The sequence below is a fragment of the Doryrhamphus excisus genome, linkage group LG17, assembly GCF_037039965.1.
Source record: "Doryrhamphus excisus strain RoL-2023G ecotype Guam linkage group LG17, RoL_Dexc_Guam_v1.1, whole genome shotgun sequence".
Lineage (NCBI taxonomy): Eukaryota > Metazoa > Chordata > Actinopteri > Syngnathiformes > Syngnathidae > Doryrhamphus > Doryrhamphus excisus.
In genome coordinates, this window is record NC_136373.1 from 10,736,656 (window position 1) to 10,751,436 (window position 14,781).

At 41.1% G+C, this 14,781-nt stretch overlaps 1 protein-coding gene across 10 annotated transcripts in view; it reads right to left on the bottom strand.

Moving 5' to 3' along the window:
* dip2ba (DIP2 acetate--CoA ligase B (putative)a) overlaps positions 1–14,306 on the bottom strand; it is a 54,852-nt gene extending 40,546 nt beyond the window's left edge. For 7 of the 10 annotated variants that reach the window (XM_078798224.1, XM_078798225.1, XM_078798226.1 and 4 more), the window contains exon 1: positions 14,053–14,303. In XM_078798224.1, coding sequence (XP_078654350.1) covers positions 14,053–14,137 — 85 coding nt within the window. In that variant the 5' untranslated portion in view covers positions 14,138–14,303. Of the gene's footprint in view, positions 1–14,052 lie in introns of all 10 variants that reach the window. The other 3 variants (XM_078798230.1, XM_078798231.1, XM_058085774.2) reach the window with 2 other exon arrangements.
* Between the last annotated feature and the right edge of the window lie 475 nt (positions 14,307–14,781).

Sequence of the window (14,781 nt, forward strand, 5' to 3'; positions counted from 1 at the left end):
TGGGCGATCATTTTTATTCACCGGTATAAATTCTTCTAATGATGAACATTAATTATACACGTATAAATGGAAAATTACAATGAAAAAAGGCAGAGTTGATGACCTACTGATGTGTTGAAATGGCGATGACCACTGTTCATCATAAACATTAAACTGCCCCCTCCTGAACTAAACAAGTTGAAATGGCAATAAACATCCTCTTCTTACAGAGCATGAATGGAAGCTAGCAGGGTTAGCTTGGTTTAGCATGCTAATGCGGTTGGGCAGGATAAGTATATTTTCGCCACAGTGCTTTAATGTAATGAGCGTTTTAAAATGCCCCGTGACGACGTGCAGGTTCTGAGAACAAAGACTAATGGTTTATTCTTGCACGCAGCCCATCTTAGACACAGAGAAACACGTTCAAAATGAACTAAGTAAGCAAAATATCTTACTCATATACAGTGCATGCGGAAAGTATTCACAGCGCTTCACTTTTTCCACATTTTGTCATGTTACAGCCTCATTCCAAACTGAATTAAATTAATCTCTTACCTCAAAATTCTACACAAAATACTCCATTATGACAATGTGAAAAAAGGTTTTTTTGACATGTTTTGAATTTATTAAAAATGGAAAACAAAAAAATCACATTTACATAAGTATTCACAGCCTTTGCCATGAAGCTCAAAATTGAGCTCAGGTGCATCTTTTTTCCACTGATCATCCTTGAGATCTTTCTACAGCTTAATTGGAGTCCACCTGCAGTAAAATCAGTTGATTGGACATGATTTGGAAAGGCACACACCTGTCTATATAAGGTCCCACAGTTGACTGTGCATGTCAGAGCACAAACACCAAGCATGAAGTCAAAAGAACTGTCTGTAGACCTGCGAGACAGGATTGTCTTGAGGCACAAATCTGGGGAAGGATACAGAAAAAATTCTGCTGCTTTGAAGGTCCCAATGAGCACAGTGGCCTCCATTATTCGTAAATGGAAGACGTTTGGAACAACCAGGACTCTTCCTAGAGCTGGCCGGCCTTCTAAACTGAGCGATCGGGGAAGAAGGGCAGGGCTCTACATTAAAAACCAAAATAACTTGCCCATAGGGAATCCTTAAGGTGAGAACTTCTTGCCCGAACTTGCCCCATGTAAAATGAAAAGACTGCCATAATGATATCATGTAATTTTTTGTGGCATTACATGAGAATTTCATATAAATAAAATAAATAATACCTTACACATCGTAGTCGTAGTAAGCAGTGATATTTATAAGTTGTGCACCACAATGAAACATTATTGAATAGACACATTTGTGTACTAGTAAAGTGTTTTTAATCCAGAAAAAAAAGCTCAATGGTCAAACAATAATTTGTGAAGCAAAGGTGAGAAAAATACACCAAGAAATGGAAACGCTAGATTTTGTAGCTTGTGCAAAATCAGCACTTGTTATTGGTTCTAATCGGTGGTGTTTCATTGTGACCACTTCAAATTGTCACAGCAATGTGATTCACTCACCTGTGCCATCATTTGATTTGCCGCTAATAAAATACTTGTTTAGGAGGCACTGGTTCATCACTTTTTGCTGTTTCCTTCAGAATTAGACGATGTTGGCCGCAACGCCATGATGGATGTTTTCGTAGTCAAACGATCGCTGATTGGTTGATCGCGAACAACGGGTGTGGGTAAAACGCGGACTGTGGATTACAGACCGCGGTCTAAATAAACGATTCTGATTGGTCCTTTTCAAGATTTGCAAGGGTTGCTTTGCAAATTACCACCGGAGTTACGCAGTCCGTGTTTTACCAACACCCAACAAGAACCGCTTTAAAAAAACTCTTGGCAGTATGGCATACCAAAGTGCACTTGCCCGACGGGAATATCACTGATTAGATTTACTTACCCGAATTTTGTTTTAACTTGCCCCGGGCCATCGGTACATCGTTATTGTCGAGCCCTGAAGGGCCTTAGTCAGGGAGGTGACCAAGGCCCCGATGGTCACTCTGTCAGAGCTCCAGCGTTCCTCTGTGGAGAGAGGAGAGCCTTCCAGAAGGACAACCATCTCTGCAGCAATCCACCAATCAGGCCTGTATGGTAGAGTGGCCAGACGAAAGCCACTCCTTAGTAAAAGGAACATGGCAGCCCGTCTGGAATTTGCCAAAAAGCACCTGAATGACTCTCAGACCATGAGAAACAAAATTCTCTGGTCTGATGAGACAAAGATTGAACTCTTTGGTGTGAATGCCAGGCGCCATGTTTGGAGGAAACCAGGCACTGCTCATCACCAGGCCAATACCATCCCTACAGTGAAGCATGGTGGTGGCAGCATCATGCTGTGGGGATGTTTTTCAGCAGCAGGAACTGGCAGACTAGTCAGGATAGAAGGAAAATGAATGCAGCAATATATAGAGATATCCTGGATGAAAACCTGCTCCAGAGTGCTCTATAGACAGTAGACATTAGCACACAGCCAAGATCTCAAAAGATTGGCTTCAGAACCACTCCGTGAATGTCCTGGAGTGGCCCAGCCAGAGTCCAGACTTGAATCCGATCGAACATCTCTGGAGAGATCTGAAAATGGCTGTGCACAGACGTCTCCCATCCAACCTGATGGAGCTTGAGACTTATTGCAAAGAAGAATGGGCAAAACTGCCTAAAGATAGGTGTGCTAAACTTGTGGGATCATATTCAAAAAGACTTGAGGCTGTAATTGCTGCCAAAGGTGGATCAACAAAGTATTAAGCAAAGGCTGTGAATACTTATGTAAATGGGATTTTTTCTATTTTTAATAAATTCAAAATATGTCAAAAAAACCTTTTTTCACATTGTCATAATGGAGTATTTTGTGTAGAATTTTGAGGTAAGAGATTAATTTAATTCAGTTTGGAATGAGGCTGTAACATGACAAAATGTAGAAAAAGTGAAGCGCTGTGAATACTTTCCGGATGCACTGTATATTGACAAGCACATCCCTCAGCATTGGCACATTTGCATGGTTGATATAGCCAAATGATAGATTGAAGAGGCTCTACCTTGGCTCCCATGTAAAAAAACAAACAGCCACCCATGAGTTCATTTGGCCTTAAACATATAAAATCACAAGTTAGGCAATGTCTGATGCGTCATAGTCTGGCTACCTGACTAAATGTCTACTTACCACAAAAGAGCTGAGTGGGTAGGTTGCATTAGAATTGAACATTAGGAAGATAATTCGCTATATACATGTAAAGGCGGAAAGGGTCACATACTATCAAATCCCCCTCATCATTGTTCCCTTATGTTGAGTCATGGCCTGCATCACACCTCTCACCTTGATAAACAACCTAGTCAGAGAGGAGCCCAAAACAGGTTCTCTCTCCACATGGACGTGCCCTGGAGTAGAAGACACACCTAAAAGCGGTGAGTCATGGGTGCAACAACATACAAGCATGAATAGGCTGTAAATAGGACTTCTAAACTCCGTTAGCAGGACTTCTCACACATTCAATTATAAATAGGGGCGCACCAATCAATCATAGTATCGATATTGACTGATACTTGCTTTACACTGATCCCATCTGCCGATAAGCCCCGCCTCCACGGCAGCATCCAAAACAACTATATCTCCCGTGTGTGGGATCCCTGTCTTTGTGAGTGATAAAGGTTTTGCCCTGTGCAAAACATGCCCCTGAAATATCTCACCATGGTGGAGCTTTAAAAAGCTTTAGATTGGTGCAGCATTTAAAGGGCCAGAACTTGGTGTGGAGTGTGGTGAGTTCTCCATGTGATGCTCCGTCGGGCAGGGACTACAGCCCCTGTCCTAACCCGCTGTGCTTGCAAGATTTGGGGAGTACCACCACCTCAGTACGGATGTGGGAGCATGAAGACACTATGCAGCACTTTTAGGGCAGGAGGAGCTTTTGTTGTGTGCGGGGATGCGTCAGGCAACAGATGACGTGACACGTGTGCACGCACAGTCTTGGCACTTCTCTGGTTCGGCTGTCCAATGAGCATGGACGGCTCGTGTGGACACTGACGAGCGAGCATGTGCGCTTCAGCAGTGATGCCAAGCTGACGGACGAGTGCCATCATTTTGTCTCCTCACCAGGATGCCGAGGGCACAGAAGCGGGGGTCAGCTGCATCTGTGCTTCAGAAGGCAGCAGGCATCATTTATATTAAGGATCGACCAATATCGGCCGGCCGACATTTGCGTTCTTTACTTGAGTTGGTATCGGCCGATTCACACGTGGGTTCGCCAATATATTTTTCCGCTTCATGATTTACAGACAGGCATCCGCCGGGCAGCTTTGTGCTGCCGGAGGACCCTGCAACACATGCTGTCGCGGTACCCCGCATACATCATAACAAGGTTATGTTTTCAAGTTTGAATTAGCCTCACAACGCAAACTTTAATGAAGAGAGAAATGTTTTATATATCTTACTAAATTGTGTCAGTGTGATGTGTTTGTGTGTGGAGGCGGGGGTGGGGGGCGTCTCACTGCGGAGGAGAAGTCATCACATCAATGCTAGATAAAACTTAAACTACGACAGAAATGTTTTGCACATGGTTAAATATTTATTCCTTTTAAAATTGATAATGCTGTTCAAATGTGTGTTTAAGAAAGCTGAATCCTACTGTGTTTACATTTCATTAAATATTTGTTTAAACTTGAGACCTGTAATATTTGTTATCATTGTAATTTTTTCATATAAATTGAGGGAGCAAAAGCAGTATCGGCCACAAATATCAGCCCAAGCAAAATCGGCTATCGGCTAAGTTATCGGCCAGAAAAAAACCATATCGGTCGATCCCTAATTTATATGTATCCATATGCATTACAAATTGTTTCCTGCATGCAAAACTATAATTATAAAATATAACAATGTGTTTTGTGTTAACCTTTTGGGCTTTCTGGAACAGATTAATTGGATTTACATAATTTTTTTGAAAAATTGATTTGGTTAATGTCCATTTCAGATAGAGACGGACCTTCTAGGACAACTTAATGATGCTAACCAAGATTCCACTGTAGTCAAGAATTCTTCCCTTAAGAACAGCACATTGCCATGCCATGTGTACACCAACCTTCTGGTATTTCATTAGGGCATGTGAATTATTGAACCTACAGTAGGTCTGGAGGACTTTCAGCCATTTCCAAACATTTGCATGTGCTGTCATACTGTTCACACAACATTGCCAAAGCCATCCAACCATCTGCCTGCACCTCAGGCCTTGGGCCGCAAACTATTACCAGTAAGAAGATTGCTCAACAGAACAAAATGGATTTAAAATGTTCTCTAGTGGAACATCATTGAGAAGCATTATATTATCTGATTGTGCAACCTCATGGATGGTGGCTTTCAAAAGCATATCAGGTAGGGCTGGGGACGACTCAGGTCGATGTGTTGTCACTCGGCATCTCTCGGCCGCGGCATCAAGTAGCAACGAGTCGGGGAGCAGAAAAGATCTCGCAATAGAATGTCAAAAGTATTGGAGTACTGTACATTTAAAAGGTAACGATTTGTGGTCTGTGACCTGTGCAAAATGGAGCTGTCACTGCTGCTGTTATTCTTTATTTTATGTTGATAAGATGTTCTTTCAGATTGTTTTTTGCAGTTTTATTTATTGAAAGAAAGTTTGATTTATCATTTGATTCCATTGTGCACTTTATTGTTGTATTGTTCAAAACAATTCATTTTTGAACTCATTAATACAAATATATTGAAGAGAAGACATGTGTGTTTCATTCATGGAGATAAATTAGCATTAATTGCTATATAGGTCAAAATATGGGGAGACAATCGGTAATCAAATCAAATCAGATTTAAAAATGGGTTAATTAGGTTAATCGATGCATCAAAAAACTAGCGATTACAAAAATAATTCAAGCGAATTGCTAATTTAGCAGAGCTACAAACACAGTCAGTGTGACCCATTTAATGGCCATATTTTTAAAACGATCCCATCATAGAAGTATTTTATCATTTTACAGCCGAACATGCTGGTTAAAAACAGAGTTAAGATAACCTTGTGTTTGTTACTTTTTCCTATACTATTGTACTTTTATGTTGTCCACCCAAGTGGCAATGTTGTTTTAACTGGGTTTGTAATCCCAATGAAAAAAATACGAGAAGCACATTTATTTTGAACGCAGCTTGTCTTAGATGTAAACGGAACACACTTCTGTGACCGTCCTTCAAATTAAGAGCGTCGTCTACCCAATATCTCCAAAACAAGAGTGTCATAAATATCTTCCATATGCAGTTGGAATGGCATGGGTGACTCCATCTTCCTTCATGACAAGCACAGCCATTACAGTTGGTTCGAGATTTAGTAGCAATGTGTGGAGAGGGTGACATCCATTAGAACAGTTAGCCAGATTGTTACCAATAAATACGTGTGCTTTACCATTTGAGACAAGTCTATTTCATTATATGACTTCATTTTTGTAGCTTTTTATACAAGACTCTTTGGAATTTCCATTTTATATCGGCATATCGTGATACATGTTATGGTCCATAACATGTAGTATATACACACATATATAAACACATTTTAAAAATATTTGTATTGGGGAACAATGAAAATGATCAGAAAGCAGCGTTTCTTGGCGAGACCGCAGTGCATGCCCTGATCAGCCAATGTAATGAGTGTTGGTTTCAGATGCTGTTTTCAACCATCAGTAATAGCGGACTTTGACCGGGAGATGATTCTGTTGTGCTGCATTTAGCTGCTATTTACTTCTAATTCAAAAATAATTTTGTCTTTGGTTTTGCCTAAAAAAAATATATTTTCCTAGGACAGGGGTTGTCTTAAATTTGAGGTGATCTCATATTCTGGTCAATACAGTAATTTCAAGCCGACCTCAACCTTGCCTGGCTCTATTAGGAAGAACAGCAACATATTGTAAAGCTGTTGACCAAGCTCGATGTGAAATACTTTCACTTTTGCAATCAGTGTGTCATCCTTTCCAGAGTCAAGCATCACCCTCATCTTCCTCTGGTAGTCACGAAAACCACAGCCTTGCAACAGAAAAAAAGGGCGTGACTCTATCTTCTTGTACAACTTGCTAGCCAACATCTTACGAGTTGTGCCAACACAGAGGGGAACCAGGCATGACATTTACTTCTGGTTCAGGGTAAGTAGAGTGTACCACTGCATTGGTACCACAACACAACACCTGATCTTCTCCAGTATGGCCACTTACCAACCCCACCTTTCTCCTCCAAGTTGCACAAAAAGTTGAGTTGAGCTGAACGGACTAAATAGCAGCACAGCTCCTGGCCATGGCAGCTCAAACCAGCTGAATGGTCCTCATTGTGTCCCCATGGTCACAGGGGGCTCGCAGAACTGGGTTTTTTCCTGAGAGGCCATTTGGCAGTGCTGTGTTCTTATCCAAGCAACACAGGAACAGGCATTTCCCACTTCTTTCAGAGGACGTCAATTTATTAAAGGGGGCCTATTATGCTCATTTGTCATCCCTTTGTATCGAGTTGCGGTTCCTATAGTATGGCATTCAACCATGGCTCCTAAATCGTTGATAGGTGGCAGTTATTAAATTACAGTGAATTCATGTGATGTATTGGCATTTTTTACAGTATCATTGAAAGTGGTTTGGTACCTCTGGACTTTATCTTAGGACCTCAATATTACAAACCAAGCATTCACAGATACTAGAAGACTACGTAGACTTTTCACACAAAGTATGAAAACACGGAATGTGGGAATATTTACAAAAGTCAGTTTGATGGTTGTAATTAAAGTTAATGTAACAAATTAATGTTATCAAGAAATCCGGTGTCTCGTCAGTTAAGCCATGGTCCCAACCAGTTGATAGGTGACTTCTCATATCTAACTCTATACAACATGATGAATGCAGAGGTGGGAATTGAACCATGTACCTTTGGGTTGGGAAGCACGTACTTAATCAACCAAGCCACGCCATGAGTAGCCACATATACGTACATGGACCCAAATATTCCAATTGCATTTGGTTTATTTGCTCAAACGGAAAGAATGTAACCTTTGTATACACCTCATTCTGAAAGAAAAGTGCCAATTCGAATGAATATATGATGGGATTCACAGGGGTGGAATAGTCCTTTCCCGAATCCAATTGAGGAATCTTGTACACACTCAAATGGAAAGTTGTCAAAGTTGTGCTTCATCATGTTCTTCTTCTTCTTCTGTTGTTGTTTATTGGCGGTTGGCAAGCAGCTTTCGTGTGCATTATCACCATCTGTGGAACAGAATCTAAGCCCTTCTATACGCCACTTACAAGTCCAGTTTCATTAAAAAAGAAAATATATATCTATATAAAACATGTCCCGAGTTTAATGATAAAATATTAGCAAGATTGAATTTGATCTTTTCCTGTTCCTGTTTCCATGCTCAGATACGACGTAACACGCAGCTCCAGACGTTCTTCAGTTTTAAAAATGGAGGCCAGCAATCGGCACTGGACTGCTGCGGAAGCATTGTTTTTTATCCAAACTAAATTTCAAGACTGGACGAAGGAAAAACTGGCAATACAGAGTTATTCCAACAAGTGAAAGAAAAACTTGGGGAAGTCGGTATCACATGATGTTGATGTTTACGTTTTACTGGTCATGCCCCATTGACTATTCTGTTTGATTATAGCGGAAAAGTCATTCGGAAAGAGGAAAAACTCCTCATGTAAACGTGGCTACTGTCGAAGCCACAAAGTTCAGTGAACTTTTCACCAACAGAGGGAGTCATTTAAATTGCCCATTAATTTTCAATGGGAACATTTTCACTGAAAGTATGAAATTACACTAAATGTATGGATATTTACTTTAGTTCAATTTTTAAATAAGTTTGAATTGATAGCACACTTGTCCCAAGTGAGTCGACCATTTTAATGTTTGTTTGTTTTGTTTTTTTCTGAACACGGAGTCACCACACCAGATCTTTTGATTCGCATACTAATGTTGAACTTTTCTAAAAATAAAAAAAAATACACACACATAATGTGCCGATAAAAAAGGTGGTCCACAAATGGCCCCCTGGCCACACTTTGGACATCTCTGGTTTACAAATTTCATAGAGAGGAGGGTCGTGTTAACAAATGAGTGTCCATGCTGTGTTTTTGTGGCACAATCAGGCAGGCTTCCACAGCAGATTGTGTAGATACGCTCCATTGGCAAGCGTCTTGTGACCGCTTGATGAGTAAATGCATGATGAAAGAAACACTTCCCTGCTTATTTTTAAAGCGCACCGCACAGGAATTTAGGGCAGAGTTGCAATGCATACAAAAGAAAAAAAAAGGATTTTAGGGCATGAATGGGTCAGCATTTACGTCACAATGAATATTCATCTTCCCTGCAATGCTGCAGTATCCATAAGATAGCTCGTTAGCTCTCGCGAGCTAGGCAAGCAAGCTTGTAGGGTTCAGGCATCACCGAGCGTGAATTAGTCGCACTCTACTACCCTGCTATAGGGTGATATTTCTTGTCAGCTACTTCACAAAAATGTAGTTAACTCAGTTGGGCCTGGAACCAATTAAGCATTCTAAACAAGGGATTACTGTATCAGACAAAAACAGAATCGGTCAGTCGTGTTAATCAAAGTATTCCGATATTTTGTCGGCTTGTCACTTGAGGTCATGTGACGGGGCGGTGACATTCTTTTCAGGAAGTACATGGAAACGACAAGCTAGCGTTTTCTCATTTTCCCACTCTGGAAGCCGTTTAAAAAAACAATATCATAATATCAGGGCGCCTGCCGTTTCTGTGTTGATGAAAGGCTGAGCAGCTTGACCATAAGGTACGGACAAAGACTCCATCAAGCAAATGCATCTTGTGGGAGATGCTACAGGAAGCATAGGGTGAAATCTCATCAGATTACCTTGAAAAATTGCCAGCTAGAATGCCTAAGGTCTGCCAGGCTGGAATTGCTGCAAAAGGTGGCTTTTTTGATGAAAGCAAAGTCTGAAGTACACATTCATCATTTCCATTTAAATTATTATTTCTAACTCTGACAATTTCACCATGCCCTGTTCATTTGCTATATTTCCTATTCAAACTAATCTCATGTATGTTTCCATAGAAAACAAAAACATTTCTACTTTTCAACTTTTGAGCGGAAGTGTATATATTACATATATTGATATCGTCACTTCCTGATGACAAGGACGGACATGCACGGCATGAACTCTGACATTGCTACCGGAGTTCTTACATTTTTGTTGGGAAAATTCCTGACCATTACTCGTGTCAGCACGTCAAATTACTCCGCTGAGAACCCTGCAACTTAATTTAGGACAAGCGAGGTCTGAACTCACCACTAGCGTGGCTGGTGGCTGCTTTTAGCCTCCATAACATCTCGGAACCTTTGTGGGGACATCCCGGGCTGTAACATCGAATGGTGAGAGACAATATTCGCTAGAACAACAAATATTAAAAAACAAAAGACAGTTGTAAAGGCAAGCTAACAGGCTAACGGACGGACGGTGTTGACACAACCGCAACAATGCCTAGATCCCAGGGTAAGGGTTCACCCTGCGGACAAATTAGTGAACTTCCCAGCCCAAGTACCGCAGATGGAGGTGTACCTGTGAGTTCATGTGGCTCGAGCCGAAGCGCTCCAGACACAATTATAGACACGGACGAATCCTTAAAAGATCCGCCGCCGATTCCCACTGAAAGTGATCGCAACCACCTGATGATGCAACCGCTAACTGAGAGTAGCACACAAGAGTTGCTGTCAAAGCTGCTATGTAAGGTGGATTACATAACCCGGAGGACGGATCACATTGACAATTGACAATGACATTGGCACGGAAAAAGGGAGATGAAGTGGAAAAGGTGGTTTTGACGTTGGGTAAAAAACGGGGTAGGAAGTGGAAACGGTGGTTCTGTCGTTGGATAAAACAGGGCAGAAGATGGAACAGAAGATGACAGATTTGAAAGTGGCATATAAAAGAATTACAGGAGAGTCATATCACCATCAAAAAAGATTATAGGGAGAAAGACAAAATAATTCAGGAGCTGAAAAATACATTGGATGACATGGATTAGAACTAGGGATCGACATATGTTTTTTTCGAGCCGATGCCGATATTTTTTCCATCGGCCTTAGCCAATGGCTGATTTAGCTTGGGCCGATATTTGTGGTCGATACTGCTTTTGCGCCCTCAATTTACATGAAAAAATGACAATGATAAATATTACAGGTCTCAAGTTTAAACATATATTTATTGAAATGTAAACACAGTAGGATTCAGCTTTCTTAAACACACATTTAAACAGCATTATCAACTTTAAAAGGAATAAATATTCAAACATGTGCAAAATATTTCTGTCGTAGTTTAAGTTTTATCTAGCATTGATGTGATGACTGCTCCTCCACCGCGCCCCCCCCCCGCCTCCACCACGCAAACACATCACACTGACACAATTTAGTACGACATATACGTATATACATACATATTTCTCTCATCATTAAAGTTCGCCTTGTGCACGCTAAAGACCTCTGATAGCATACACAGCTGCTCCAATTGGTTCTGTGAGTGTGTGTGTGTGTGCGTGCGTGTGCTCGGAGAGAGCGCACACACATAACACGACACATATTTAACCTCAGCCTGGCGTTGGCTGAATGAAACTCCTCCAAACATCATGGGACTGAATTGCCAAGGTTGCCATTAAAGCGGTGTTGGTAACAGCTGTACATATTAGCCTCCAATCAACAGCTCCCTAATTCCAACGGTAGGCACTTTTAAAGATGAAGCATTCAGCAGCATTCCTGGTTTTCACACCCACAAACTAAACTATATTTTCAAGCACGTATATTGCATGCACTTGGAGGTCATGTTTCCTATTTCAATATTTCAACTAAGTTTAACTGTTAGAGGCTAATTAAAAGTTGAAAACGTACCCTAGCTGAAAGGTACAAACATCTACATGAATGACCACCTGACCAAATGCAAAGCTGAAATGGCGAAGAAAGCATGTGACCTGAAGAAGCAGGGAAATATTCAAGCTACTTGGAATGCCAACGGCAACATTTTCATCTAGTTAATTGGAGGACCGGAAGCCAGCGTGCTCGTTGTCAAAAATATGGCGGATCTGGAACAATACTAAGATTACTCTAACTTGAAAATTGAAAACGGCTTAAACATCACCAGTATGACACAAAAAATCTGCGAAATCTGTAAAGAACAAAGCAAAAACGTGTTCATAAGTTGTTTATACAGAACGCCACACTCAAGGATAAAAAAGTTTGAAGATTGGATCAAAACAACCTTTTCAACAATCAAAAAACTATTTTCATATTTGGAGATTTCAATATCGATCTGCTGAATCCACACAAAAACAAGGTAATTGAGGATTTTATAGATACAATGTACAGCAATGTATATGACGGGGGACCGCCGTAAGTGGCTGCAGGTAGCCGGGCTGGCCGCTGCTCATATCGGCTATTTTCCCTTCGTGGCACTGGCCTTGTGTTTATGTATGTGAACAATGTCTTTTACTTGTATGCCGAGGTTTTTTTTTTTTTTTACAGTCCCACACTGTACTCCTTCATTTAAGAGTCTAAGTTGGAGTTGGGTTTTTTTCCCCTCCCCTCTCCCCTCCTCGTGTTGTCCCCCCTTTGTCCCCCCCTACATCGCCCAATCATCCCGTCCTGTCACCCCTTGTCTCACTGCATAGTATGTTGTATATGTATGGACGGATGATTGCACAATTTCGCTTGTACTCCTGTATAAGTGACAAGAATAAAGGGCTTACTACTACTACTACTACTGGAGAGAAAAGTCAAAGAAGCAAAAGAAAAACAACCATCCTTGGATGACAAAAGGCTTTACTAATGCTAGCAAGAAGAAGAACACACTATACAGGAAATTCATCATTCAACAGATGTTTGCTAAATACAAGGATGAAGAGTCTTGAACCAGTCATGATGTGCTATATATATCACTATATTGACGGTTACTATGGTACCCATTATGTCATTGGATGGTCAAATCACCTTGTACTTCGTGTGTGGCAAAAAATAAATACATACATACATACATACATACATACATACATACAAAATAAAAATAACAAAAAATTATATCAGAAAGGCAGGGAGTGAACAAATGCAACAGTTACTGATTGTAAAAGTACCAGCACTTCTACTTCTTCTATTCTCTTCCTAGACTTTACAAGACCTTCTTCTAAACCTATGTTTTGCAGCTCCAGGCTATTTCTCTTCAGTGGCCAAGTTTTCATAGTAAAGGTTGCCGACCCCTGACATACATTAACAAGCAGCCTCTTTTTATGCGTTTTTACATCTTTAAAACACACAAAATAGAAAGAGTGAGTATTGATGTCCCATAAGGATTATGGATGATGGGCAAGATTCCATACAAAGTGCAATCATAGATTGTTCTTCCCGAGTGATGACGCTGTGTTTGTGATTGGTCGTCTGCTCATAATCTCGTCCCCTTAATGTGCTTGGAACAAGAGAATCCTAACAGCATTCATCAGGTTTGTACCCGGCTTCGTAGTACCACTCATCCCTCACTTTCAATGTTTGGCTTGGTTAAGCTGGAAAATAACTCCAACTTCATTGTAGTATTGGTACAGGCCCCAGGTATGACCCCCCCCCCCTCCCCACAATGAATACGCACCACCTCCTATTGGCTAGCTGCTATTCCCACCATCTGAATGAAGACCAGCAAGATGACAGGAGTCATGTCCTGACAAGAGGGCCTTGCCTCTGGCCATTGCTGTCACGCACACGCACAGCCTTGCCAGCAAGATACAGCACATACGTGGTAAATAGCTGAAACTTAATTTCTGGTACAAAGCTAAAGGTTTTAGGGGAGAAGGCAAAAGGAGCCCACTTGTGTCAAAGCTGCCTGTCATGCACTGCTAGCTTGTTCGGCTTCTACATCCTGTTATCCTGTTCTAGCTGACAATAAGCTAGGTGCCGCCTCGTGCTACCATTCACTTCACTGTACACTGTGGACACTAAAGCAGACAACAAGGAGGGAGTCATCTTGACACGAAGACATAAATACATATATATATATATATATATATATATATATATAACAACGAGCCCACAATTCACAACATTTACCTTCAGACAGCTCCAGGTCCAACTCAGCCAATTGGTCTCGAACCTCCTTGGGTAGGACTGACAAATCCACACCGCGGTCTTCCATGACTTGGCCCAAAAAATACGAGCAGGCTTGTAAAGAAGGGTTCAACGTGGGAAAAGCTACGGCAGAGGGGAGAGGAAGGGCCCTTCCTCAAGACACAAAACAAGCATCCAAGTGAGAGAGACAGTCCATCCGCACGACTGGCCGCTCCGCCATAATGGAAGAAACGAAGGGCGGTCACGTGACTGCACTTACCTCGCCTGTGCCTTGCATCCAAGCCCAAAGAAGGAGCAAGAAACTGTGGCGCCCCTGGTGGCGCAGATGCGAATAGCGATTCAATAACAGCCGCACACAGCATATTATGGACATATGACATGTGCACTACCTGGTCATGGTTTATTTGTTTTGGACATGCTTGACAAGTTGCATTGAGGAACATCACAAATTCAACAAGTGCAAAAAGGAGAAGGAAGAAGCAAATGTTATTTAATACCAACCCCTGTAGAGAAAAGAATAGGGATTGTACAGCAATACATACATTGATGAAGGGAAGAAAAAACGTTGAAAAAAATAAGATCGAATTGGGTGTAAATGTAAAATAATAAATGTAAATTCAACAAAAACACTTTGAATATTATTAATATAACATGGTATATAAAAAGTAGAGAGATGAATATTATTAATATAACATGGTATATAAAAAGTAG